The sequence below is a fragment of the Hylaeus volcanicus genome, chromosome 7 (assembly GCF_026283585.1).
Source record: "Hylaeus volcanicus isolate JK05 chromosome 7, UHH_iyHylVolc1.0_haploid, whole genome shotgun sequence".
Lineage (NCBI taxonomy): Eukaryota > Metazoa > Arthropoda > Insecta > Hymenoptera > Colletidae > Hylaeus > Hylaeus volcanicus.
The window spans coordinates 13,208,703-13,236,576 of record NC_071982.1 but is presented as its reverse complement, the minus strand read 5'-3'; the positions used below and the strand labels follow the sequence as shown (position 1 = coordinate 13,236,576).

Here is a 27,874-nt window from a genome sequence, read left to right as displayed (position 1 = left end):
TATAATCTGTATAAGGAGTATAAATATATGTTTTCTTGAAAGATTTGTTAACCAACTATATGACATTCATTAATGTCAGGCGAAATATTTGCATGGAAAATATATTCAGACGTTCTTTCTTTGTAGTATCACATATTTATTTTACATAAAACAAAATTGAAAAGAATATCACTTTTATAACTTGCATATAAAGTGTACAGTATAAGCTTGTGTGTTATAATGCACTTACTATATTATACTTATACTGTATTTAAATTAGAAAAATAAAAATTTTCACAAAAAAATACGCACAAAAATTATATAATGCATTCTTCGTATTATAGAAAGGTACTTTATACATTTCCTAGTATTCGTAAAATTTTATTTACATATTTATTAATGGAACTAGTATTATGGATACAGCATTGGGACTCAAATTTATTTTCATTTTAACCTTGATAATAAATTCAAAATATACATCCTTTGTCATTCATCGTGTGATTATTACGAAGCTAGTTTATTCTACATCTATATCGAAGTCGAACTTTTCATAAATAACAAACCATTTCTATGGAGGTTAGTTTGGCGGTTTTTTCTTAACGTCATCTTTTATTTTCTGAAAGTCTTGTTTAAATGATTGGGCTATATTTTTTAATTGTTTAACGAATTCTTGTGGATTAGAAAAAGAAACTCGGGACATGCCATGCAATGTACCTGTGCGATTTAATACGTACACTACGAATTGTGCAGCTTGCCTAACCGGTCTCGATTCTGATAACTTGTTAATCAAACGTTCATTATTCATCAAGTACAAGAACAATGTACGAAAAAAAGGCATAATGATATAATTCCCCCCTTTTTTTTATCGCCAGTTGAATAAATATTTATACTTTTGGTACTTCAAATGTACACATATTACGGTACTTTAATAGAAGCTCGCGTTTAAGTCTCAGCTGTTTGCGAAGAGTTTCAAGCTTTTGTAATTGTTCTTCTTTACTGTATTCTATTCCTGGTAGTCTTTTAATCTATAGAATACGAACAATATATTAAGATCTTTTTACTGAAAATTTCATTATATATAATATTCATTATCATAATATTCTCACCTGTGCCCTTGCAGAATCAAATTTCTTTTGCAGTTCTAAAATCTTATGACTTGTATCCTGAGATTCTTTGGCCTTCTGCGTAGTATCATGTGGATCTTTTTCAATACTAAAAATAAATTAAACAATCCTATAAGAACTTATTGCATAATAAATGTCTCAAGGTCTAAGTATATCTTGTTAAGGTTTGATTAAATTACGTTTAACCCTAATATTTTAATCTAAAATATATACACTTCTACGTCATCTGTGCATAGTTATAAACATTTATCTGTATACATAATTGCTAAAAGTTATTTTTTACGAAACCGTAAATAAATTGTAAACATTGCAAGTATTTCATGACATTAAATAATACCATTTATAATAACATTTATAAAAACAGAGTTATTTTTGGAATTGAAAACACGTGTTTTATAGATAAAAAAAACAATGTATTATTGCAACAATTCAAATAATGTAAACAAATAGGGGTTATCTATTATGAAGCTTTTATTTTAGACAATTAAGAGCAATGTTTACAGTGCAAATGCCATAGTTCTAAACATATTAGAATACACGAACCTCCGAATTATTTCATATATAAGTGGTAATATTTCAATGTCTAAATCATCAACTGTAAATTGCGCGCGTAAAGGAGCCTCCTCCGATAATTCTGCTGACTCCATTACGACCCTGTCATTTTATAAATGGTCATAAATATATTTTTACGGTATTCAACACGCGATTTCGATGATTGTTGACGACTTTAGTCAAAATAAATACTCGTCCATTGAAAACTGTCCTTAACTAGTCACTAGACTCTAGTCACTAGACTCTAGTGAGTTTTGAGTTGTTGCTAACTTTACGACGTTAACCTGTACCTCAGTTCAGACTGCTAATTCTTTTCCTCTCCTCATCGTTAGGAAGCACAAGGTAGTGTTTTTGTTTGTCTGTCGTAATCTATAAGAATCTTTAATTATATTAAACATCCATTTCTTTTGTATCGTTTTAAACTATTATTATAATTTTTGGACCTGTTATTTAAGCATTGAACTAATATTTTTTATTTATTATTGACAGCCAATATGGGGCGCCGACCAGCTAGATGGTACGTAATCAAATATTCGTTTTCTAAATTTGATTCAAGTCTTAATGGAAGAAAATAATGAAACATGTTTCATTTCTCTTAGTTTAATATATTTACAAATAATTTGTAACGTTTCAAAGTCCAAATACTGAAAAGTATGTAGATAGTATTAGAGGTTAGGAATTTCATCACAACTTGTAACACGAATGATTTGCATTCTATTATAGCTATCGGTATTGCAAGAACAAACCTTACCCGAAATCAAGATTTTGTCGTGGTGTGCCTGACCCGAAAATTCGTATTTTTGATCTTGGAAAGAAGAAAGCCTCTGTAGAGGATTTTCCATTATGCGTGCACTTAGTGTCCGATGAATATGAACAGCTCAGTTCTGAAGCTCTTGAAGCTGGACGTATCTGTGCGAATAAGTATATGGTCAAAAATGCTGGAAAAGATCAATTCCATATTCGTATGAGACTTCATCCATTCCACGTTATTCGCATCAACAAAATGTTATCATGCGCTGGAGCTGATAGGTATATAAATGATATTAAACATTTTATTTTATAATAGACTGAAATATTTATTCTAGTATTTTAAGAATTTTAATAACATTATCTTTCGTTTTCTTTTTAAGGCTCCAAACTGGAATGAGAGGAGCTTTTGGTAAGCCACAAGGTACAGTAGCTAGAGTACACATTGGACAACCTATAATGAGTGTACGTTCATCGGACCGTCATAAGGCTGCTGTTATCGAAGCATTGCGTCGTGCGAAGTTCAAGTTCCCCGGCCGTCAAAAGATTTATGTTTCCAAAAAATGGGGATTCACTAAATACGATCGAGCTGAATACGAGGAATGGAAATTAGCTGGTCGCCTTGCTCCAGATGGTTGCAACGTCAAGTATTTGCCTGAACACGGTCCTCTTGATGATTGGAAGAAATTCAGAAGAATTCTTGCTACCGCTTAAGCAACAATTCAGCTTTTGGTCTTCATTTTGATTAAACCAATTTAAAACAGACTTATGTGTTATTAATCTTATTTCGTACTCTTTCTGCCTTTATACTGTACAACATTTTTTAATAATTATATAAAATACACTAAAGGTACCCTTTCTTAAAATATTTATTTTAGTTTGTGAAAAATTTGCAATGATAGTAAACTTTGGCAACTTAATTGACATACGTTTTAAAAGAGCGACTGTAACAATAGAGAATGGATCAAATATATGGGTAAAAAAACTTGTGTGAATAATGAAACAGATGTTAACATTTATTAGTTGCTTGTGTCAATTAAGACATTAAATTTGAATCTTAACTAATGAATATGCATGTATTCCTCCATGGATTCGAGTCAGTAACTTTAACAAAAAGATATTTTGTTATAATTTATAAGTAATAATATATTATTTACAATTTAAAATAATTTTAAAGGAATGTAAGTAATTTTATATTACAAAAGGTAATTGGATAACATGTACATTTTAAAACTGATATTATGATCAAATGTTTTTACACGTTGCATATTTCTTTAATGAGAGTGACATGGCATATCGGCGTCATTCTCGTTTTCTGTATTTTGAATCTCATCGTCAATATCTATGTCACACATTCCATGACTGTGAGAATCGAGGGCTTCTGTACTAGTTGCCGCATCTAATAGAGGAGATAGTTTTTCTGCTTCATCTTCATCCTGTCCTTGGCCCTGTAAATATTAAATTAATGCTCAAACACTTGAAAATGAATTGCAAATTAATTCAAGAGACATCAGATTACCTCATAATGGGAAACAGGTTGTTTTTCATTTACAAGTCTGAGAGTATCTCGCGATCTTAGAGATTTCTCGCGTATATGTCCAGAAGTTTTCGTTCTCATTGCAGGAGATCGACTATGAAGATCCTTCTGTGATCCTGAATGTTCGTCTCTAGCTAATAAAACTGACATACGAAACTCTGGGGTAGGACATGCAGTACTACTCGTCCTTGCAGATATATCTGCTTCCTTTGAAGATGCATGTTTCGATACGGGAGTACGTTCTACTGACCTGTTAAATTACAAGTTATCGCACGTAAGCATCTTATTAAACAAGGAATATAATTTGAATATTACAATAATTAATAAAGTATTTTGCCTATTCAATGCTTCAGCTGCTTGAATTGCACTAGCTGTATCTGTATCGGGTGTGTCTGGAGATTCTGGAGCAAGACCAGCAGCTCTTGGGATATACGGACCGTTCAAAGCTTCTATCAACGATACAGCTTCATACCCAGATGGAATGTTTTCGCAGCTTCCCTAAATATTTAATACTTCATCAGTGGAATATTGCCAGACTTATTACCTTAAATCAAATATAACAAGAAACTATTACATTGACGGATGCATTACTAATTACTTGTACGAACAAATATTGACCTCTGGTAATGGCGGATTTGATATAGCTCCAGTTGCTTTTTGAAGTGCTTTAATTTGAAGAAGAGCTCTGAAAGGAGCGCGACATATTGGACAATTATTAGCTTGGTACCTAAGAGAATCTGCGCAACCATTACACAAACATAAATGTCTGCATGGTAGTATTAAAGTGTCTCGTACGTCACACATACAAATGACACATTCCGATCCGTTATCGTCCGTATCTTCATCGCTACCTTGTTGCTACGAACAAAAAATTGCGATTAATTCGATAATAAGATATGGTATTAAAAATGAAATTGTCTGTGAACTTGTAAGATATACCTTCGCATTTTCAGCATTTTTATTTTCAATACCATATATTTCTTGAAGTAAATAACAAAGACCATCGACATAAAGCTTTTGCTTAAGTGCCTTCAGCACGTATGTTCCATCCGAATGTTTTTCAACAACTGCAATTGTTGTATGAGACTGTTTTGGTTCATCAGAGCCTTCTTCTGCCACACAGTGTATCGCTATTGGTATTATCTGTAAATAATAAAAATGAAGGGAGAATAATTCGGAGTGTTTATAAATCTAATATGTATTTGATGTACATACTTCCCTATCAGCATTATACGTTAAATCTTCTTCGTTACACACTGTGGGATCAAATATGTGTGACGTTTGAGAAAATAATTGATTTGCACCTTTTTTGTAATAGTATATTTCAGAATTCATTGAAGGGTCTCTTGGTACATAACTGTAAATAAATTTATCTTTTAAATCGTGTATAATTTTTCTAATGTATTTAAAATATCTAATACATACGTAACTCCCTTTGTGGTGACCTCCTCAGTGCAAAAATAATATATTGTAATTGCACATCTCACATCACAGTCAAATGTGAATTCAATATTATACCGACTTGGCTTTTTATCGATATCACCATCTCCATAATGTTTCACACTATGGCACTGAGGTGAAGTGGAAGTTTGATCAACATTACGAATTAGCCTCAACGATTCTCTTCTTATATTTACTAAACTTTTAAGTGTCTTAGTTGGATCATTAGCTTGTGGTGGCGGATATGGAAACTAAAATAAAAATGATATTTTCAAGTGCTACACACAATCTTAAAATTACAATATTAAATATTATATTACAGGTGTTGGTCTGCTTCCTAAAAAGTTCAAGTCAGCATTTTCCCCGAAAAGGTATGCTTCTGGTTGAGGGGTATCGAATCTTTCGCCACCCATTATGAAGTGGCTACCAAAGTAGCTTCCTAATGAGTAAAATGCGTTAAACAAGAACTAAATCTTAATGTACGATACTATTAACATGTAATTTTATTTCGAATTAAAATTGGTTCATTGTTACATAAATATTTTAACATTCTTATAATATTTTTTAGATTAATTTCATGCCATTAAGACATCTGAAAGTTAATAGAAACAAACCAGAACGAGGTGGATATTTGTATGCATGATTCGAAACAATATCAACTTCTTCAACGCCAGCGTTTTGTCGACTTGTTAGCGATCCCATCGCTTAATTATATTAAAAATAATTATGAATCGTCGCTATAAGACAATCTGCTTATGCGTATAAACTAATCATATATTTTTCGCTTAATAAACTGTCAAATTACATGTAGAAAACGTAAATCATAATCATTAGTAAACAAAAATTCCACGATGTCAGTAATTTTGACAAATTGTCCAATTGACATTTACAAAACTTTACATGTGAACGGTATGAAATACATTGCACATGTGTCTTACAGGTTCACCAATCTTATAAAAGTACATATTTGACCATTTTTTTTGTATAGAACAAGATTAATCCATTTATTGGAATTAATATTACTAATTTCATTAGCAAAATAAACCTATCTATTCGTATATCGAAAGGATCATTGATTGTTACAATGAATTATTTAAAAAACACAACGAATTCATATGCATGTTTCTCAGCCTGCTGCAATAATACGCGTTATTTCAAAACTTCAGTTTTGTATTCTGCGAACTTTAATGTTGACGTTTGATGTTCGATCTTAGATGATAAAGTTTAGTAAAGTTCCTATAATTATTAACACATATGTAATTATTACAAATAATTTGTTAAGATTAAGTGAGATTGAGAAGATCGATGAAAGATCATACATTATAATGAAATATACATAATATTGGAGTGACAATAAGTAATCGCAGACAAATTTTTGAATGAATTGATGCAATCAATAATATGAATTATATTATAACTATGATATAGTATTCATATTACGCAGGAATGTTTGGAGTATAATTGATTTTTTAGAATCATGAAATTCAATGAAAAAGAGCTTGCAGAAGCAAGCAATGGTCATGCTGCTCTCGAAGGTCGTTTAAATCATAAACGAGCACATAAATCAGGTTAGTTTGAGACAAGTGTTACCTAGATTTATTCAAACGACTCTTATACATCTTAACCTAACCTATATTTTAACATTGATTCTATTATGACACAGATATCGTATACTCGACAATCTAATAAATTATTATATTTAATATACCATTTATAATATATTCTCACAATTGATAATGCTGTTTCCCTAATACTCCTATTATTTGTCTTTCAGTATTTAAAGAAAAATGGTTCAAACTAAGGTACAATCTATTATTTTATTTTAATATCAACGAATTAGGACATATTGACAGAAGACAACCAGCTGGTGTGATTGTATTAGAAAATTATTGTATTAATATCGATAGCGCGTGCGAAGGAGTATTCGCGTTTAGTATAGCATTTCGTGACGATCATGAGAAAAGGCATATTTTGAGTGGACGTTCGGAATCTCAAGTAGAACAATGGGTAAATGCACTTAACCGTGCTAGTTACGAATATTGGCGGTCACGTTTAATAATGCTTCAAGAGAAATTAAGCAGAAAGACAGGAGAGGATCCCTTGCTTGTGTACCCAACTTTTCGTTCCCATCAACCTTCTTCTTCTACGTCAGCTGTATCATCAACAGCATTAAGTACAGTAACAAAAGAAGCGAATTTGATTGAATTTTAAGCGAAATAATTTAATTGTAATTTTTGTACGCTATATTTTGAAATTGAAGTATTATTTGCTTATAAAAAAATAATACGAAGATAGATCAAATTGCAATGTTAAATGTAAATTATTCCTACAAAAAAGAAAGTGACAAGTTATAAAATTTATTTATTCTAGCTAATACATGACTTATACAGTTTACATTGTATGTACAAGGTAAAATAAGGATTTTATATCACTGCAAATTATTTACATCACTCTCTTATTATTTATTAATGTAACAAACATTTTACGTGTATCTATGTAAAGTAATTTTGATACAATTTTGAAAGAACCAAAAAAATCTGCTATAATATAGTTTAATTCTTGAGAAGCGTTACGTGGAATTTACTGTATGTTATTAATTTATTATAATCAAGATCTTATAGTAAGACAACAGCGATTGTACCTTTTAAAAAATTAGTATCGTACGAAGAAAAATGTAGGTACAAACTCTACTGTAGATAACAATTTTTTAAGTATTCAAATACCAAATACTCTGTTATATACACATTGTACAATATTATTAATTTTTACTAATTCGTAATGCCTGCTTGTAATATTATATAAAATAAAGAATATTTTTATAAGTGACTATTTAAATGATGTCTGGTTTACAGTCTGTAAGTGCTTATCAGTGCTTATGTACAGTAAGTGAGATAAATGTATAAATAACATAAAAATAAATTTTAGAGGTGAAGAGTTGGTAGCATTGTTTCCAACTCTTTACCACGTGTAACCACGAATATCCACGCGTTCTCGAAGAGGCCGCCATGATCAACTTGTAGTTGTAATTGGTTGTAATCATATCACTTAACCTAACATGATTTAAGCTGCCGGTAGTAGTCACGGTTTTACAGCTAGAAAATTAATAATATAATTTTTTTTTTAACGTTTAAGTAATACATCAATCGAAAACATAGTGGAAGAAAGATGAATCAACTCGCTATTGTTTGTATTTTAATAGTTAGTGCAGTTTCCGGAATTTCTGGCGAAACTTGCCAAAAGCCAGAAGTTGTTGCGTCCGCATATGTCACGGAAGATGCAACAATTCTAACGAACATTGCATTTACGACACAGTTTGTTCTTAAATGTAGCAATGGTGTGAAAGGTATCACATTGTATGCAGAAGTCGAAGGAAGAGCATTGCCTGCTGCTAGGTTAAGCTCTGATAACAAATATCAGGTATTAATCAAACAAATTTATACATTAACTGTGTCTTTTTAAGTCGAATTATCTCCTATAAGAAATTGAAATTCAATTAGTCGTAATAAAATTAAATTTTTAGGTTTCTTGGACAGAAGATGTGAAGAAGGCACATTCGGGAGATTACAGAATAAACCTGTATGATGAAGAAAGATACGCAGCCATACGTAAAGCTTATAGAAATGGAGAGGACGCGAGTTCTGTAAAACCTTTGGTTGTCGTAGTACTTAACAATCCAGGTGTCTATCTTGGACCCTGGGTCAATTCGGAACTTCTTGCTGCTCTCTTAGCAGCTTTAGTCTCCTACTTTGCTTTTTCTTCTAAATTTAAGCTTCTTGCTTAAGTATTTCATTTTATATTATTTTTAAAATAAATTATGAAAATTATACATTTTTCAACTGAATTATTAAAAAATGTATTTATTATAAATTGTTGTCACTGAGATTTTCTCTTAAATACAATATTTTTTATTTAATTACAATTAGTATTATTTGATATTAATTTACTGTTGATTAAATTAGCGCTTGATTCTAATTAACAAAGTTTTAGATCTAAATTCTCCCAAACATTTCATCTTTGTACAATATTAAGTATTGTTGACTTTGTTAAAATTGAAATTTTGTAAATAACAAAAGCTTTAAGCACCATACTTAATATATTTCAGACGAAGGTGGATTACCAAAAAGGTATTCCCAAGATGGTGGATATGTAACATTAATACCACCATCTGTACTAATTTCTAATAGATTTAACCATTGATTTAAACCTTTGACTAATATTAATGCATCATGTACATTGTCTCCTTCAGAACAGTAACAAAATAATACAGTGCAAGGAATTTTCATTGACTTAAGATATTCATAAAGTCCATTCGCGAATCCTCCACCAGGAATGCAATAACTTCCTGATGATTCCATTAAAGTCTTTCTTGAATGCTTTTTCCAACAAAGAGTTTCAAGAAGCTTTTCATTGTTCAGTAACGAATTATCCGAACTAAGATATCTCAAGCTGGTATCCGATCTATCAAACTGTTCATAGTCGTAACTACTTGTTAAAATTATTATCTAGAAAACAGATTCTTCGTTAATATAAAAATAAATGAATAAATAACAAAATATGCATACCTTACTGATTTTTCTTTGGTGAATAAATTGCGTTAATTCATCAAAAAAATCAGTTGAATCACCAACATTAGGTGAACGTAATTGTAGAAGGATTACTTTACACGAAGTTCCAAGATAAAAATCAGCTGCTGTACAAAGAGAGTTGGAATGTTTATCATAAGGATCATGACCAGAGATTGGAATGAATGCAGGATTCCACATGGATCCAATTTTACATAGATTCAAACTAGAGATCAACAGATCGATGGATAATTGTCCAACATTTCCAACAGCCACTGATGGAATTATCAAAATGTAATTTTCAAGATCGATTTCTTTTGGTACTTTTATCATTTTTCTTCGTATCTATTTCATGAATGATAAAATTGCATTTTAGTAAAGGTTTTGATGTATATTATGTAAATAAAACTTTTACGATAAAAATTCTAGGTAATATCAACACTTTAAAACTTTTATTTATTTGAATTTGAAATTCGCAAGTCACTACAAGAAAATGATTATTAAATATTGAATACATTCTACCTTACAACTGTTTCTCTATATATTCATTTATGTAATTAATACAGCAGGTTAAATTTATATAATATTTAACACAGATGATACACAATCAGTAAAGTTACACAAAAAACGTATTACAAATGAGTTTAAATTTATAGATGTTTATGGAAACTTGCAATATCAATTTGACAATTTGAGGTTTACTTCCATAGGAACTATAGTATCTCTATGTTTCCTCTAGTTTACCTGCATAGTCTGAAAAAAGCAAAGTTGGCACCTCTGTTTCTGCAACTTCAGTTCAATGATGAATTAATATAAATTTGAAAGAACCTATATGTATATATATATGTGTGTTTAAATAATACATGGCAAAACAACGAAGAAAACTATTAAAATAATTAGAAATTACATATAATTTTCGTTAATAAATATGCAACTCGAAGACATTGGTGTCTGAAGCTTCGACTTTATTTACAATTCGAAACATAAGATATCAAATATTATAGCTAATGTAAACAAATAGTATAGCTTTAAACACACTCAGTAGTTAGATAAACAAATATTTAAACATCAGGTAAGGTATTACGATTTTTCCAAAGGTTAAAAAGTTCGAATATCTAACACGAAGTAAATGAAAATCAAAGTACTTTAATAAACTATTAAAAATATATGTATACATATTAGAAACGTCCGTATTATTTTATACGAATTATGTATTAAAAATCGTGACTCTGTAATTGCAAATGTACAAATTTTTATAATTCAAGTGGAGATTTGAAATACTAATTCAATTCATTTTCAAAGCGGGTAACTAATTCACGACAGAAAATTAATTTCGATAAAGTTTGAAATAAACATTTATCTAAGAGGATTTTGATTGGTGGAAGACAATCGGTATTGAAGCACGAATCGTTACCGATCGTGCACAGCGGCGGCATGTGACGTCACGCATCACCGCCCCGCGATGCCTTTCGGGAAATAGCGTCGCCATCTTGAGTGGCATGGCCCAGCTAGACAGTGCGCTCTGAGCAAAGACATGCGATTTATCGCGAAAACATTGAACGTCCCGATAATCACGGATTCCTGTGAAACATAGCAGATCCTTGGTGCTTCGCACCTTCGTCGAAATGGAGGCGGTTAAGGCATTTAACGCGGAGGTGAGCTGCTTCTTACCCTCGATTCTTCTCCTAGCCCGCCGACTCTCCCTTGTTCCTTTTTTTCTTTCGTTTCTCGTTTCCCTTCTCCCTTTTCCGTCTTCCCGTTTCGTGCACCCACGGGGACACGTACACGAAACGGAACTGTAGAAGGAATATCTCCCTTGACGTTCCCGAGTGATCGTGGTACCGAGAAATCGAGTGATTCCGTGCTCGACGAATGCTTGATTTTCTAGTCTGTGTGCAAGAGAGAAGGAGCAACTATCTCTATATTCAAGAAAGAGGGAGATCAGTGAAAGAGAACCTTTAGTGTGATTTAGAGTGTTTTCGTGATGTACCACGCGATGGTTATTTGTTGTTACTCGAAATTTATGTCGTTCACACGATCCAAATAGAAAAATAAATGTTTGTATTTGTGTGTGTTCAAGAAGGTTGATGATGGGGGGGAATGGTGGGGGGATGGTTGGGGGCAGAGGTGTAAAAGGGAGACTTACTAAATGGAACATGTAGTGCAAAGTAATTTATGGAAAACGCTGATAAATTTTTATAGTCAACAACCTATCATTTACATATCTTTTCATGTATTGAGTGGGTAAATTTGTCACCGGAAATTGTCATGTTTCTTAACATTACAAACAGAAATGAAACATCAATTCAGATATCTCGTGTTCTAAAGCGTATAAATAAAACCAACTCATTTTTTTACAAAATCTGAATGTATTTAAAGAACATTATTTTAAATACATGCATTGTTTTATTAACCACTCGCTACATCAAATCTTCCTGTAAGTTATCAATTTAAATTACATACTATTTCTTCTATTTTCAGCTTTCAGCTCTGTATGATGTCAAACCACCAATTTCCAAGGCAAAGATGAACTCTCTCACCAGGGGCGCAATTAAGGCAATCAAATTCTACAAGCATGTTGTGCAAAGCGTAGAGAAATTTATCCAAAAGGTAGTTTATTCTAAAAGTTACATTAAAAATACTATTGGAACATGTGTAATTTAATTGTTATTTATATGTTACAGTGTAAGCCAGAGTACAAAGTGCCTGGATTGTACGTCATAGATTCAATTGTACGCCAATCCAGACACCAGTTTGGAGTAGAGAAAGATGTCTTTGCTCCACGCTTTGCTAAGAACATGCAAACCACCTTCTTAAACCTTCTGAAATGTCCTCAGGAAGACAAAAGCAAGGTGATACGAGTTTTAAATCTTTGGCAAAAAAATGCAGTTTTCCCTTCCGAGGTTATACAACCATTATTCGATCTTGCGGACCCAAATCATCCAATACACAAGGAACAAACAGTTAATGCTAATGGTAAAAAATTCTTACTCTCACGATCTTTATTTCTTGATTTATTTATAAGATTTACGTTAAAATAGGATTATTATTTCCAGGTACACTGAATAGTTCCTCAACAAACAATACAAGCAATACTGGTACTTCTGTAAAGACTCCTCCCTTAACTGCGAAGAATGCAGTAAAAGATCAGAAATTGTTCTCCTCTGGAAAGACAATTGATCCTGTTTGGCTAGCACAAACGAAAATGGAAGCAGCGAATATAGTTAATGCTAATAAACTCCTGGTATGTTATTTTTATAGTATGTAGTTCAATACCCGAATTTATTAAAGTATTACATTTCAAATGCTTTTATTTTAGGGGCAATCGAATGCAACTCAAGTGGACGCTTCTTTCCTTGATCAGTTACAACATTTACAACAATTGTTATTAAAAAAGCAGGAAGCAGCAAACGAACAGAAGAGTTCTGTAAAATTTGATAAGAAACTCTTAGACTTTGATTACGGCGAGGAAGAAGACGACGATGTCGTTGTTGCGAGTTCACCAGCAGCGACAACAGCAGCGAATACTGCTCAACAACACAATGCTGTTGCTACAGGAAATAGTTTAGAAAGTCTCGGACTACTACTAACGAATCCAGAGGTATACTTAATCATTCATAAAGTTTACTTGAGTGAAATTCGATAAGAAAATTATAAATTTAATTAATTAATGCGTGTGTATTTTGTTAATTTTTTCTCTAATACTAGGTTCTAAGGCAGCTTCAAACATTACAACAAACAATGCAGGGAAATGCGTCTTCATCGCAACACGAAATTGAAGAAAAAATGCGTAAACTTCAACAAATGAAGCAGCAGGAGGAGGAGTTTGATAAGCATCTAGCGCAAACCGTTCCTGTACGTTATTGATGTAAAAAAATAGTATGATTTTACGTATACAGTTTGAAATGCGATATCAATTTCACTAAGATATTTACATTAGTAAAATACAATTATTTTTAGAATTTACCGTTTGCATCGGAGTGTGAATTGAAACCATCAGACATCTTAAAACCAAATCAACAAAATGCTTATGCAACAAATGTAAGTAGCGGTGTTATACAAGACCTGAGTCAACCACCTCCTGGTTATCCACCAGCTCTACCGTATGCCTCCCAACCTTTGTCAAGTATTAGACAGATTAATCAGCAAGCACATCAAAATCAAAAGAGCCCCCTTCACGACGAGCGACAAGACGCGCAAGATTATTCTGGGTAATTATTTCTTTCGTATTAAAACATTGAACGTAATCCTTAATAAATCGTTTATTATAGAAATGGTGCAAGACGGGACAGTAGCAGCGTAGAAATTGTAAATTGTGAAAATACAAGATCGCATAGTCGGTCACCTGATCGATACAGGCACCACAGTCGATCTAGATCACCACGGCATAGAGATAGAGATAGAGATAGGGATCGAGATCGGGACAGGGACAGAAAATCTCGATCGAGAAGCAGATCCAGAAGAAGAAGGTCATTTTTTTAAAACTAGTGTATATAGCCGTTATTGATTATATTTTGAAATTCGTTAGAAAAATTTATTAAGAGACAGTGATATTAACTTGAAACATATTTTCTATTTATGAACTACTTATTTTTTCACTAAATATATTATTATATTGCAGATCACGCTCGAGAGATAGAGGACGTGACAGGAAACGCGAAGACAGCCGAGAAAAAATGACTGAGGAAGAACGGGAAAAAGAAAGAGAAAGACGCAAACGAGGATTGCCTCCAATTGTAAGAGATAAATTAAGCGGTAGGTTGTTAAGTCAATTTTTTTATTATTATTATCGCTCACATTCTCGTTATATACTTTTGAGAATGATAATAAATTTCGAGCTATTTCAAATGGAATATCCTTGCAGTTTGCAGTACCACTCTTTGGGTAGGACATTTATCAAAATTAGTACACCAAGAAGAACTTTCAGACACTTTTGGGGAATTTGGTGATATCGTCAGCATCGATCTGATTTCACCTAGAGGTTGCGCTTTTATATGCATGAATAGAAGGCAAGACGCTTATCGGGCTCTTACTAAACTTAAGAATCACAAAATGCAAGGAAAAGCAATCACTGTAAGTTATTTGACGTATAATACATTTATTATTAAAAGTACAGACGAGAATTGTTTATTTCTAGAATGATAGAATTTTCAATGTATTTCAGTTAGCCTGGGCACCAGGGAAAGGTGTGAAAGGAAAGGAATGGAAAGATTACTGGGAAGTCGAATTGGGAGTTAGTTATATTCCCTGGAATAAATTAATTAATGTTACTGATCAGGATTTAGAATTACTCGAAGAAGGTGGAATGATCGATGAAGATACTTTGCCACCTCCTTTAAAAGGTAAGTAAAGTAATATGTTCGTAATGTCCGATGAAATGTGAATTCATTTATTATAAGTTCTCTTATAAATTAAAAAAAATAATTTATTCTGTTAATAAAATTTACAGGTAAATTAAAGCATTCCGGGACAAATTCAGACATGCTTCAACAGCAGTTGCAGTTGCAACAGCAAGCTTTAGCTGCTGCAATTCCAAGTTTGACGGATGGCATGGTAAACGTAATGCAGCCTTCGACTAGCAGTCAACAGCAACAATCTCAACAGCAGAATCAGCAAGGTCAACAACAAGTTATCGATACAAGTCAGCCACCGCCAATCAGACCTCCTACATCAGCTGCACTTTTGCCACCGCCAAATACACAATTACAAATGATGCCACCTGCTTTTACAATGACAGGAGTTCCCCGTAAATAATTTTTTGTTTTAAGATTTTCTAATTTTTGTTCATTTTATGACTAATTAAATTTGTTAAGTAACTCATATTTTCTTCATTGTTCAGGAATGCTTGGACCAATGGGATTACCAATGCCACACAGTTTAATGCCCAATGTTCCGATTGGCGTACCGCCACCCAATATGCAAAGTTTATTAGGACCACCAGGAATGATGCAAACCATGCTAACTCCTCCAGTAAATTCACCGTTTGGAGCTGGCGTCGGTGTCGGTCTATTAACACAAATTCCTTTGCCAGCACCTGCAGCACCCTCCGATAAACCTAATTCCACCGGTACGTACAAATTAAAATTGAACTCGTTCCACAATTAAACAGTAAATGGAAATGTAAAGAGTTAATGAAAGTCTAAATTTTGTTAGGTATGCCACACAATGTTCCTCCGATAGGAGTTCCGCCGCCAACAACGGAAACGGGAATGCCAAATTTGCCAATGTTGCGTCAACCTTACGGGGTCGGCCCTTCTGCTCCTTTACAAATGCAATTACCTCAGCAACAACATTCTGCAGACGATATGGACGTAGAAATGGAAGACGCGATGCCGCAAAGTTCAAATGGAAATAAAAGCAAAGGGAATTTAATGGATCAGCAACTTTCACAAAACGAGGAAAGAATAGATGGCGACCAACAGCTAGAGGTAAATTATATGGAATACTTTTTCGTTGTTAAATCGGTAACTTTTACTTATATAGATTTTCATACGTCATTTTCTATGTATGCAGTTAGATATTTAATGTACGAAGATTATATAAAATAATTGCTTTCTTACCCGTCTATCGATATAGAAATGTGTAACATTTTATATATATATCGTAATAGTTTTTTCTGAAAATTAGAGTGTTCTACGGAATGATTTCAATTGAATTTAACTTTAGCAGCATCGAGACTATAAAGAAAGGGATAGGGAACGGGAAAACAGGGAGAGAAGAGATAGGGAAACACATTTATCTCATAGAGATAGGGAAAACAACGACTCCAGAATGGATCGTGGAAGAGAAAGAGGTAGAGGACGAGAACGAGGACGTGATCGGAGGAGAGATATTAGAGATAGAGACAGAGATGATCGAAGGGATAGAGAAAATAGAGAAAATCGAGATGGAATCCCACAGAATCAAAGTCTGCAGGTAATAATACGTTAACTATTTAAATAACAAAGAATAAAAAAGGGCAACGAAGTAAATATTTTACCTATACAGTTTTTTCAAAGATATCAAAGTCAATGAGCCAAGAATGAAAAAATATATAAGTAATATTAATTATTATAATTTATTACAATTTATTGTTTCCAATCATTTTGATGTTCGTTATAATTTTAGGAAAACGATTCCACTCCAAAGAAAGACGGTAAACCAAGCCTAGCTGATCGTCTGCGTCAATTGGCCGATGGCACCCTTCCTCTCGAAGATCGAGGCGATCGGATACCCCCTCCTCGTAATCGACCAGATCGAGACAGATCCGATAGAAATTTCGAAGAGCCTCGACCGCCGCGCGGAGAACCTCTTTCGTCCCTCATGGATTTGCCGAAATTCGCTTTACCTCAGGAAAGAGGTGATTTCCCAGCTCGACCACCGGACTTTAGAAATCCTCCTCAACAAGATCCAAGGGAATTTCAGCAACAAAGGGACAGACAAAATTTTGGCGGTCGGGGCCATAGAGGATCGCAAATTCACGAGGAGTATATGGATGCTCCTCCTTCGAGGATACAAGGAGGTGGGATGTACCAAGAAGAATTTGATAATAGGATACACGGGCAGCAGAGAATAGAAGAATTTGGAAGACTTGGACCTCCCAGGGAGCAGAGGTAAAACACTTATTATACAATAAAAACTCATTATTTTGTTCTTTTGTTAAATTTGATATTCGTTGATCTTTAAGGTAACTTTTGAGGGGTTATTCATAGCATTAAGACCTATACTATATCTATTCATATACAGACGAAAGAAATAATTTAAGAAGTTTTGGCTCTGTTTATTCTATAGTAACTGTTTAATCACCGATTAATTATCTGCCAAAGGGAGGAATTTGACAGGGCTGACGGACGTGGAAGAAGGCCGCTCGACGATCGAGATCGATTCGATTACGAAGTCAGGCGTGACGGTTTCGATCCACGACTTCAGGATGGTTTCGATCCAAGGGGACCCCCTCATCACGAACGAGGTGATTTTGAACCTAGGAGACGAGAATTCTTTGGAATTGATCCTATGTTTGGAATGCCACCTATGATGGGACCCAGGGGGCCTAGACCTGGACATCCTGATGGGTTCGGACCGCGTCCTGCTCCTCTAGGTGCTCGCGGGCCTGGTAAGAATAGTTTTTGCCTTACTAGGAAAAGATAAATAAATCAAGAGTTCTTTTCAACGACCTCTTAACTCCTTCTAACTGGATCCGACTATACTACTACATGTTCTCTGTAGAGGTTACTTAAACAATTAATTAATTCACGAACACAATACGTTACTGAATATTTGTTTTTTTAGGTCCGTTAATGTTCCATCCGCGAGGCTTAGGACCACGTCCTCTTCGGCCTGGCATGAGGCCTCCTTTCGGTCCTCGCGGCCCGCCTTTTGATCCTCGAGAACCAGACACCTTCTTCAGACCTCCTTTCGACGACATTCGTCCTCCTCACGCCAGACCACCCTTCGGCCCGCCTATGGGTCCGCCATCCATTCATCCACCCGAGTCTGCCGCTCCGTGGAGAAATCAAGAGCATCCTCCTCCTGGTCCGTGGTCCTCTGACGCCGAAAACCATGCGCAAAGAGACAAAAAAGGTGGTAAACATCCAAACAACCAAAACACGGAACGAGAGAATCGAAATAGGGGACGGAAATCCAGGTGGACAAATGCAAGTCCATCCGGAGAAGAAACGGAGGATTCCAAAGAGCAGGAGCCATCCACTGGAAATGTCGAAGAGAAGGCAGAACCTATTAAAGAGGAAGTAGTTTTGAAAGTTGAACAACAAGAAGCTGAAATAAAGGAGCCAGTGATTCCTATCGAGAAAACGGAAAATGTGGAACAATTGGTCGAGGCAATAGAAGAATGCATTGAAACGAAGAAGGAGGAAGAGGACTGCAGGGATTCTTAGACCAAAGTAAAGAGCGATTTTTCTCTTTAAGATTATTTCTTACTCTGTGGAGTGGTGTGAGGGGAGGACTCGTTGCTTCGAGCTCGGTTCGGTCGAAATGGAAATGCTTATTTTTGGGAAGTGAAACGCTGAATTTTAGACTAGCTATATTTGTGTTCAATCAATGGTATTTTATTCATGTTGAAGTAATAGTGTATTATAAGCTTTATTTTTAAAGATAGCTAGACTTGAAGGGGCATAAGATTTTGGCGCTATTTTAAATGAATTTCATATATAATATTAGAATAATTGAATAATAATAATTGAATGTGCAAATTCTACATTTTTATTTGTAAAATTACACAAATCTATTCGTGTAATGAAAAATGATTTTTGTATTATATTAAGACGTATATGAAACAGAGTTAGCTGAAAGTATATCATCGGTTGAACAAAAAAAAGAAAAAGGTTTGTTCTTTAAGTCAGCGTTTCAGTTTCGAAGAAACCAATTTTCTAATCGGCTTAACATGTGAGGCGCTGTGATTTGTAAACACAGGACCTATGACCCGTGGATACTCCAAGTGGCGACTTATTTATTGAATTGTAAATACTTTTGTATTTTCGTAGAAAACAGATATATAGTAAATCCGATTTGAATGCGTACATTTCATTAGTTCTTAGGCTACTAAAGGTACAGCAAAATCATTTATAAAGAACTTGTTCGATTTGAAGAGGGAAACGTAACAGTTAAATTAAATATAATAGTTGCACGTAAAATCATATTCGCTATTTTTTAATATTTGAATCTCCGAAATTGCAATTGGGACAAAATTCAATTCGATATATTCCCTTAAAAATAGAACAGCTTCTATATACGCATTTCTTTGCATTTTCAGTAGCTCAAGAAATAATTGAATGTATACACTTAAATCGAACGTACTGTATAGATAGATGAATCTTAACAGTAGAATCTTGATTAATCGTATAGACAACAAACGTCAAGTTTTATCGTACGAATATTTTCGTTGATCGAACTATACATTCGATACGACTCTTATTGATGCTAGTTGGAGAATTTGTATAAAGTAGACTTTAGCTTAATAACTATATCATTTTAAATAAATCTCATTATACATATGTTATTTTAAATTTAATTTTTGATCGTTGATATAACTTGTTTTAATTATTCTCTGTGCGTACTAAACTCTATCGAATGATTTAAAAGACAAATTGTATTATATTTCCAGCGAATGAACGTTCGATCAACAGGAAATGTTAACTATTAAAATACGTAATCGTTTATTCGGATAAGCAAGATTCTACCACCGTAAATATTTAAATAGATAGAGAGAGAGATTATATATATATATGTATATATGTATACATATATATATATATATATATAAATATACATGTATACATGTATGAGAGAAAATGTAAGCCAACAAAGAGTGGTAGAAAGAGTGAGAGGGAGAGAGCGCGAGAGAAAGTGAATTACAGATCGAGAATATATATAGCGCCGATGTTCGGTGCGGCTCAATCAAACGAACGAAAAATAAATATTTTCTATATAACGTCTTTCTTCGTAAGCAGAATTATAGCCTCTCATTCCGCTCGGCTCCCGGAATTGACTTACTTTTCTTTAAAGATACTCCAGCCATTGAAATTTCTAGATAATCGATCGAAATGAATATTTTAAATTCATCCAACTACAAAGAGTATTTTAAATAGTTCTTAAAAAACATTTGTCTGGGAGTCTTCGTAGGAAAACTAGAAAATTTAATTATTTGTTGATACTATTAATCACGTATGAATGATTTGGACTATTTTTTTTTTTTAACAGTTTTACTTTTGTTTGTGACACAATCAAATCTTTCAACTCGTTTTTGGAAAAAAGTTCCAGAGAAAAATTGCGTAGTTTAAACAGCAAAACACTAGCCAAATAACATTAGGTCAAGAATAGTGTTAAATAAAACATTTCTTTATCTGATAATTTCTTAAAACAGTCGATACAACCACTATTTAATTACAAATACTAATGTAGCCTGCGTTAACTTTTTAAATGCAGAAGTATACCAATACCATCGAATCTTAAATTTCATACTCATTCTTGAGTTCATTTTAATTATAGTTAAATCTCCTAACTATGCATTTTTTATCTGAAAAGTTTTTCCTCTAAATATCGAATTAGATGCTGAATTAAACTTTGAGGAGAATTGTTTGTAATTAAACAGAAATTGCATATATTTTGGTCGAAGAAAATAAAACGCGAAAAAGAACACTGGTATTAGGAATGGAATGAAATCTTTTCAGAGCAGCTTTGGATACTTGTTCAGTACTCATACTCGTGTGTTCACATGCGTGAGTCTCTCTCTCTGTCGCCACACGACGATGGAACACCAGCCACCAGGTCGCTTGCGCTCAAACTGAGCGACAAGTGCAAGGTACTGTTGTGTTTATAACTCATTATATTTATATACTGAATGCTATTTTTCTTTCTGGACGAACCACGAGAAAAAAAAAGTAAACTAGAATACATTGATTTGTTGTACAAACGATTCAGAAATTGAAGCGAAACAAGTCGTCTGGAACAATATCAATTTCAGTTCCAACTTTCTAAACTCTTTTTCTTTTTAATTATATCTAAGCTAATTGCGAGCAACACTGGACTTGGTTTGCTTAGACTTTCTAGCTAATCTTTGTCGATTAAAAAGTTGAGAGTTTCCTTCGGTTTTCGTTTTAGCAACGTTCTTACCTCATTTTATAAATGGATTTAATATTAAGCACCTAATCTCGCGATGAATATCACGTTGATTAATTACGACGCGTTGTTACAACAGCTAATAGGGAAATGTATATTCGTTTAATAAGTGATGTGCAATAACGGAATATAGCATTAATCATTGCACGTAAGGAGAATATTAATTAGTGAGTGAAAACTTATTATCGAACATGGAACAAAATTTTTCATTTGATCAATTAATTATGTTTAATTAACGCGTCGCTTAGGTAGTCTAATTTATTGAACTTTTGATTGATTTTTAATTAAACTCAACTGTGTACATGATATAACGATCATTAATTGTGTTATTATTTGTATTGGAAAGATAATTATTAATTTTCAATTAATCACGATTATTGTGGGATTAAATAATCGTTACTCAAAAGTTCATGTAGACAAAATGTTCGTCCAGAATGTAATATTTTTTTACTGTATTATCATATTATAAACTTCCTCCCAAGAAAAGCAAAGAAGGAAGAAAAAAGACGTAATTTAGATTAGTCTAAAGAACCCGTGCACCACTCCGGAGCAGAGTTTAAGAGAAAATCAATTTCATATTTCCTCATTTTTAAAGAAGTAACTTGTTGAGCAGAATGATAAAAAAAGACGCCCGAATTAATTGATTCGCATAAACAAATAGACGTTTCTGTGAATATTTGTTTGCTTATTTATATGCAAATGACGAGCAATAACAGGATCGAACAAATCAAAAGGACAACGAAAATCATATCAATCTACAGAGCATTGTAAATATGTAGACGACACTTATCAATCTTTCTTTTTTTTTCTCTCTCTCTTTTTCATAGGAATCATCGGTTTCAACTTTGGATTAATTATCAAATTGATTTCTGTACATCGTGTTTCGTATAATGCTTTGTTTCGTTTCATTTTTGAATGGCATTTTTTTATGTTTACATAATTTATTTATTCCGTAACCTGTTATTGGCGTCGATTTGACCGTTGGTAAAAATTTTTGGGAACGCACATGCGCGAAGATTCGTGGTCAATATCAGATTTAGAATTCTTGCATATATAGGGTGTCTCGCGTAAAAGCGTTGAATGCTAACTTTTTTTCGAAAATTGTTAGAGATAACTATACGATATATTATATATGTATATATAAATATTTTAGAACCGATGTTATTAGGTCATCCTCACGTGAAGAAGGAAGGAGACGAAAACTTCGTCACTTTTTTCAAATCAAATATTTTCGATTCGTTTGTTACGAAATAAATAACTTTTATTTCAGACGTTTCTTCGTATTTTGCACAGTCGACAAAACACATCCACTGCGGAAGAATTACGAACCGAGGTGGAACAAATTTTTCTAATTAGAATCTAGTCTAATTGAAGGTTCTATATGGATGAATTCGTAAATGTTTATCTGATAACACGATTGGACTTTGTTACACTAATAGAGGGAATTTCTGTTCCCTATTTTATTTCCATTGTTTCTTTGACTGTGCAAAATATGAATATACAGGGTCTCCCAAAAATGTTGTAACACCTTGAAAGAGGTGATTCGGGAGGTGATTTGAAACAACTTTTTCCTTAGCGAAAATGTTGTCCGAGGTTTGGTTAAAGAGATATTAAGAGAAAACCCCGACCAATCAGAGCGCGCGTATACCGTTGGAGCGGCCGTGGTAGCGAAGGCTACGAACTAAGCGCCCGCGTTCAATGTCCTTCGATACACGTCGAGCCACTCGTTCGCGTACAAGCGCGGCCGCTTAGCTCGTAGCCTTCGCTACCGCAGCCGCTCCAACGGTATACGCGCGCTCTGATTGGTCAGTGTTTTCCGTTAATATCTCCTCAACGAAGCCTCGGACAACATTTTCGCTAAGGAAAAAGTTGTTTCAAATCACCTCCCGAATCACCTCTTTCAAGGTGTTACAACATTTTTGGGACACCCTCTAGACATTTTTGCATTCTGAATAACTCGTTGATAACAACGTTTTTTTTCTTTCTTTTCTTGAAATATCATTCGGATCTTGCATAGTCAAAGAAATATGTACAAAGTAAAGAAAATAGTGTGCAAGCAAAAATTCATTCCGATTACACACTGGTATCTAACTCCATGGAGTTATAGGATGATCGTGATAACGTCTAGAAGAAATCGATAAATATTTACGAATACATGTACAGAATTTTAAACATTTAATAAAGTGAGTTTTAATTCACAACATGTTGGCGTTGATAATGTTTATTCCGGCTGAAATGTTCTTACAGTTAAACACCGTTGTTTTTTAATCGTATCAACGGTGGAAATTATAGCAAATTATAACAAATTTCTTGGATTTAGGTTTATCCAAAAAATGCAAAAATTGCTATACATAATTGAAGTCGATTATAAGGAGTCTCAGTAAGACTGAATATATGAGAGAGAAACCTTTTTATTATCTCTAACGGTTTTTAGATAATTATAATATTTTATTTAACCCATCCTATACATGCGGTAACCTCGAATTTTCACGCTTCTATTTAGCACGTGACATTTTTATTTACGTGACATTTTATTCGTAACTAGCTGAATTATTTATATTTCGAAAATTGTTGAAGAAAAACTAATTCATTGCATTTGGAGATTGTCGAAAAATAATTGCGACTCTACAATCGAACGTTTAGAAAAACCTATTCATGGATTTTTAAGAACCAACAGATTACTAAAACGTACTGAAATCAGATTTCAGTGTACTGCGTGCTAAATATATTTGTTGTTATCTGTTTCAGACAAGATTTGGAACGACCGAATGGATCTAAAGCGTGATTTTTCCTCGATTCTGTATATTTATTGTAAACATAAGCATTTTAATAAAATTGAGATATAAATGTATATTACAGCATGGATATCAATTATACGAACTGCATGAGAATTATGAAAATTAAAGACATTATTTCAAGGTTTATTTTTTTGTTTATTAATACAATTTCCAAATATTTTACAGAAGTATATTCTTCAAAGGAGTATTACTCGACAGTATCTACAAATGCTTCTAATTAACATTAATTAAATAAAGTGAAGTTCAAATTTCCCGCGGGAATTTTGTGTCGCCATCTAGCGGTGAACATCTGAACTACCTTCGGAGTTTGTTCAGCGCCTCTATAAGGAAAACGCTCAAGTTTGTCGTGGAATAGTTCCCTTTTTTAGCATTAGATGGCGCCACTACAATGTATTTACCGACAGTGGTATAAAAAAGATACAAATGGCACCATCTAACTGTGCAAATAGAAATTATTCGATGACAAACTTGAGCGTTTTTCCGATAGAGGCGCTAATCATACTCCGAACGTAGTTCGGTATGTTCACGCTAGCTGGCTCTTCATTTGAGCGAAAATAGCGGGAAACAACAAAAGCAACACTGATATTTTAAAAGTTTAAAAATGAAGGCTGATATAATAAAAACTCTATGCATCATGTATTACCAAATAATTATATATTAGTAGACGTTACATTTTACCATGCACACTATAAACAACGTAATAAAACAGATTCAATATTCTATATATACGTAACATTTAATGTATACATTTGGTTTTACAGAACGTTATCGTTCAGTTTATTTAATGTGTAATACAAACTTATCGTTAAGAAGGAGATATGTTATTGAAAAGTATAAAAGTATTAAGGTTAAAGGAAAGATATCTTCGTTTACAAGAGATTATGAAATAAATTCATAACTTATTTTTAAATATTAAGTTTTAGACATTATGTATTATTTCTTCATTATTAACATTTTAAAAAGATACTAATAGTTTTCACACACCATTATGATTATGTAATCGTTATTTATAAATGCGATAATTATCTTGCGATGAAGTGGATGAATGTTAAAGCAAAAATGTTATAAAATTATGTCTGGAATGAAATTGCATAATTGAACATTGTAGCAGTACGATTACATCCATTTTATAAAAATAATTATCTCATAGAACTTTTATCTTTTAACGAATCTAGATAATGTTTAAAAATAAACTGATACTTTTTTATTTTAACTAAAATTCAACTTAACATTATAGTCATTTTTGCCGTTGATTATACAATACGTTATAATTACTCTCGTGACTAAATGAACATATAATTTAAAAATTAATTATATAATTAATCTTCCTTATCAATAGCTTCAAGTCTTTCAAGTAGTGGAGGATGGTTGTGATGCCAACCGGAATATAGTTTATCGTAAAGAGGATAACCAAGATTATCTTTATATAATTTAATCAATGCTCTTTTTAATGGAGCTCCGCGTCCCAGCGTTTTTGCAAATCTGTCTGCTTCAAATTCAAATTTCCTTCCTATCACTACTGCTACGAATTGTATTATCTGAAAAATATATTATGTAAACGGGGTAGTTCACGTTTTTGTACATGAAAATATTAAAAATATTAGAACTCACCGTATTTATAGGTATTAAAATATACATAGTGACTATAATAAGTCCTATGAATGTTGGCTGCGAGTCCATAAAACCAAAGGCTTCGTACATTGGTTTGTAATTAAGAAGTTTTGCATACAGGAGAGTATTTACCAAGAAGCTCACCTGTGAAAATATAAATCTATGAGACTCCAACATGTAATATGTAATAAATAAGATCTACGTAATTAATTAAGAAACCTACCTGAGTAAGCAAAAATCCTTTCAATGTATGACTGTATTTCCAATGTCCCAATTCATGTGCCAACACTCCTAATACTTCGTCCGTTTCGCATCCTTTTATTTCTGTTTCACCTTCTGCTGGTTTATAATACTCTTTCACTAGAGTATCAAACAAGACAATCCTCTTAGATTTATAAAATCCATACAAGTATGCGTTACTGTGCGAAGACCTTTTTGATCCTTCGACAATGAACAATTTATAGAGCGGATAATTGAGGGACGCTGCTAACGCTTCGATTTTTGATTTCAGATCTCCATCTGGGAGCGGCGTGTATTTATCGAACAGCGGTGCGATAAATTCTGGATAGACGATCATCATAATAACAGTAACAAAAATTGAGAAGATCCAAAGGTAAAGGAAGAAGTAATCTCCACCATTCTCGACAATCCATATCACAGCACAAAGGAGAGGTATTGCAATCGCTTGCACAACAATAAACTTAAGAATTTGGTCTTTGATAAAAAACAAGGGTGTCTGAAATTAATACTCGAGTTTTTTAATTAATTCTATAAAAAAAAAACATATGTAATAGTAATAGCAAATGTTAAATAGTTTTTTTACCTCTTTATTAAATCCGTGTTCCTGTTCCACAACAAATTTATCATAGATCTTTAATGGTAGATCAGTTACATCGTAAATAACGTTTATAATAAGCATACAAATACCGCTCAAGATAATCTCATTTTCAGGATTGAGACCAAAATAATTTGCTAAGTCAATACTCCATTGCCAGAAATGACGATAACACGAAGCTAATAAAATACCCTGTAAATGTTTACATATTTACAATATTGTAAAACATATTTAATTTGTTTATATTACAATATTGTGATATTAAATTATAATATGTATTCTTAAATATTTAATATGCAACATTATGAAAGAAATTGAACTACCATACCGTAGTAAAAATATTAGAGTACGTGTCCTCAAAATTGCCAAAGTCTAATCTATCCAGACCATATCTGCGTGCTTTATCATAAACATCCTTTGTCATGAAGCTTTCAACAGAGGAAGGTAGTTCAACCAAACGCGTCATCAAAGCCCTCTGAAAAAGTTATAATGCGATATTCTGTACACGATATACAATTAATATTTCTTTAAAAGAAGGTTTAATTTTATATTAAATTATTTTAAGGAGACAAATAAAGTACTATAGCAAATGACAATTTACATCATCTCATAAACTGTCGCTAACTATATTACTTTATTTAAAAAATATGTTTTCAATGAAATGAAGCCCTGAGTCCATAACCCAAAAACCTAACGAAACGAGGTACTCACTTGGCGAAGGCTTAAATAAAGTTTCCACAAAAATAGTAGCCATATTAATACCAAAATTGCATAAAGTATATTTTCCTCGAGTAATTTTATAAAATTAGCCACTACAGTCATATTTAATAAATACTAAAATCTTGATTCCGGTATTCCGCCGTGGCTGTAGTATCAGTTTTTCTGAAACAGGACGGTTTGATTTCATTCGCTACAATTCTACACCGTGATTGGCCTCTACTTTAAATTTTTATCGATAGACCTAGCTCAAGTATTTTAAATAAAAATTTTTAATTTGTATTTTTCGTTGTTAAAAAATTCAGATTACCATTTGTAAATGTATCGTAGAGAAAGAGAAAAATCAGTCTTGAAAGGAA

General features: G+C 33.0%; 8 protein-coding genes across 10 annotated transcripts; 4 read left to right on the top strand and 4 right to left on the bottom strand.

Moving 5' to 3' along the window:
* Nucleotides 1–862: 862 nt before the first annotated feature.
* LOC128879627 (mediator of RNA polymerase II transcription subunit 9) lies at nucleotides 863–1,806 on the bottom strand. The gene is made up of 3 exons (XM_054128949.1): nucleotides 1,647–1,806; nucleotides 1,086–1,191; nucleotides 863–1,004 (listed from the first exon to the last, which is right to left on the bottom strand). The coding sequence occupies exons 1-3, from the start codon at nucleotides 1,748–1,750 to the stop codon at nucleotides 864–866; spliced, it is 351 nt and encodes a 116-aa protein (XP_053984924.1). The 5' UTR covers nucleotides 1,751–1,806; the 3' UTR covers nucleotide 863.
* Nucleotides 1,807–1,878: 72 nt separating this feature from the next.
* LOC128879623 (60S ribosomal protein L10) lies at nucleotides 1,879–3,167 on the top strand. Its single transcript, XM_054128946.1, has 4 exons — nucleotides 1,879–1,997; nucleotides 2,145–2,172; nucleotides 2,379–2,684; nucleotides 2,786–3,167. Exons 2-4 carry the CDS (start codon nucleotides 2,150–2,152, stop codon nucleotides 3,114–3,116), a joined length of 660 nt encoding a protein of 219 aa, XP_053984921.1. The 5' UTR covers nucleotides 1,879–1,997; nucleotides 2,145–2,149; the 3' UTR covers nucleotides 3,117–3,167.
* A 147-nt stretch (nucleotides 3,168–3,314) lies between these two features.
* Nucleotides 3,315–6,309, bottom strand: LOC128879618 (probable E3 ubiquitin-protein ligase MGRN1). The gene is made up of 9 exons (XM_054128941.1): nucleotides 5,994–6,309; nucleotides 5,700–5,818; nucleotides 5,365–5,630; nucleotides 5,155–5,296; nucleotides 4,879–5,082; nucleotides 4,558–4,797; nucleotides 4,277–4,437; nucleotides 3,922–4,189; nucleotides 3,315–3,850 (listed from the first exon to the last, which is right to left on the bottom strand). Exons 1-9 carry the CDS (start codon nucleotides 6,079–6,081, stop codon nucleotides 3,677–3,679), a joined length of 1,662 nt encoding a protein of 553 aa, XP_053984916.1. The 5' UTR covers nucleotides 6,082–6,309; the 3' UTR covers nucleotides 3,315–3,676.
* A 232-nt stretch (nucleotides 6,310–6,541) lies between these two features.
* LOC128879625 (pleckstrin homology domain-containing family J member 1-like) lies at nucleotides 6,542–8,238 on the top strand. Its single transcript, XM_054128947.1, has 2 exons — nucleotides 6,542–6,947; nucleotides 7,154–8,238. The coding sequence occupies exons 1-2, from the start codon at nucleotides 6,857–6,859 to the stop codon at nucleotides 7,588–7,590; spliced, it is 528 nt and encodes a 175-aa protein (XP_053984922.1). The 5' UTR covers nucleotides 6,542–6,856; the 3' UTR covers nucleotides 7,591–8,238.
* A 137-nt stretch (nucleotides 8,239–8,375) lies between these two features.
* On the top strand, nucleotides 8,376–9,298 carry LOC128879626 (translocon-associated protein subunit delta). Its single transcript, XM_054128948.1, has 2 exons — nucleotides 8,376–8,796; nucleotides 8,900–9,298. Exons 1-2 carry the CDS (start codon nucleotides 8,545–8,547, stop codon nucleotides 9,158–9,160), a joined length of 513 nt encoding a protein of 170 aa, XP_053984923.1. The 5' UTR covers nucleotides 8,376–8,544; the 3' UTR covers nucleotides 9,161–9,298.
* Nucleotides 9,299–9,451: 153 nt separating this feature from the next.
* Nucleotides 9,452–10,670, bottom strand: LOC128879621 (proteasome assembly chaperone 2). The gene is made up of 3 exons (XM_054128944.1): nucleotides 10,464–10,670; nucleotides 9,942–10,286; nucleotides 9,452–9,881 (listed from the first exon to the last, which is right to left on the bottom strand). The coding sequence occupies exons 2-3, from the start codon at nucleotides 10,272–10,274 to the stop codon at nucleotides 9,468–9,470; spliced, it is 747 nt and encodes a 248-aa protein (XP_053984919.1). The 5' UTR covers nucleotides 10,275–10,286; nucleotides 10,464–10,670; the 3' UTR covers nucleotides 9,452–9,467.
* A 346-nt stretch (nucleotides 10,671–11,016) lies between these two features.
* Nucleotides 11,017–24,478, top strand: LOC128879614 (SR-related and CTD-associated factor 4). Of its 3 annotated transcripts, XM_054128928.1 has the most exons (19): nucleotides 11,017–11,596; nucleotides 12,423–12,551; nucleotides 12,626–12,917; nucleotides 12,998–13,185; nucleotides 13,261–13,542; nucleotides 13,650–13,796; nucleotides 13,902–14,152; nucleotides 14,213–14,410; nucleotides 14,563–14,696; nucleotides 14,806–15,014; nucleotides 15,106–15,283; nucleotides 15,391–15,687; nucleotides 15,781–16,008; nucleotides 16,095–16,369; nucleotides 16,608–16,856; nucleotides 17,049–17,533; nucleotides 17,747–18,033; nucleotides 18,210–18,820; nucleotides 24,303–24,478. In XM_054128928.1, exons 1-18 carry the CDS (start codon nucleotides 11,567–11,569, stop codon nucleotides 18,812–18,814), a joined length of 4,464 nt encoding a protein of 1,487 aa, XP_053984903.1. In that variant the 5' UTR covers nucleotides 11,017–11,566; the 3' UTR covers nucleotides 18,815–18,820; nucleotides 24,303–24,478. The 3 variants fall into 3 exon arrangements, with proteins under 3 accessions (XP_053984903.1, XP_053984904.1, XP_053984902.1); XM_054128929.1 differs by lacking the exon at nucleotides 24,303–24,478 and having other exon boundaries at nucleotides 16,611–16,856; nucleotides 18,210–23,755; XM_054128927.1 differs by lacking the exon at nucleotides 24,303–24,478 and having other exon boundaries at nucleotides 11,019–11,596; nucleotides 18,210–23,755.
* Nucleotides 24,479–25,533: 1,055 nt separating this feature from the next.
* On the bottom strand, nucleotides 25,534–27,699 carry LOC128879213 (CAAX prenyl protease 1 homolog). The gene is made up of 6 exons (XM_054128149.1): nucleotides 27,510–27,699; nucleotides 27,127–27,273; nucleotides 26,787–26,990; nucleotides 26,187–26,699; nucleotides 25,964–26,107; nucleotides 25,534–25,890 (listed from the first exon to the last, which is right to left on the bottom strand). The coding sequence occupies exons 1-6, from the start codon at nucleotides 27,618–27,620 to the stop codon at nucleotides 25,672–25,674; spliced, it is 1,338 nt and encodes a 445-aa protein (XP_053984124.1). The 5' UTR covers nucleotides 27,621–27,699; the 3' UTR covers nucleotides 25,534–25,671.
* Between the last annotated feature and the right edge of the window lie 175 nt (nucleotides 27,700–27,874).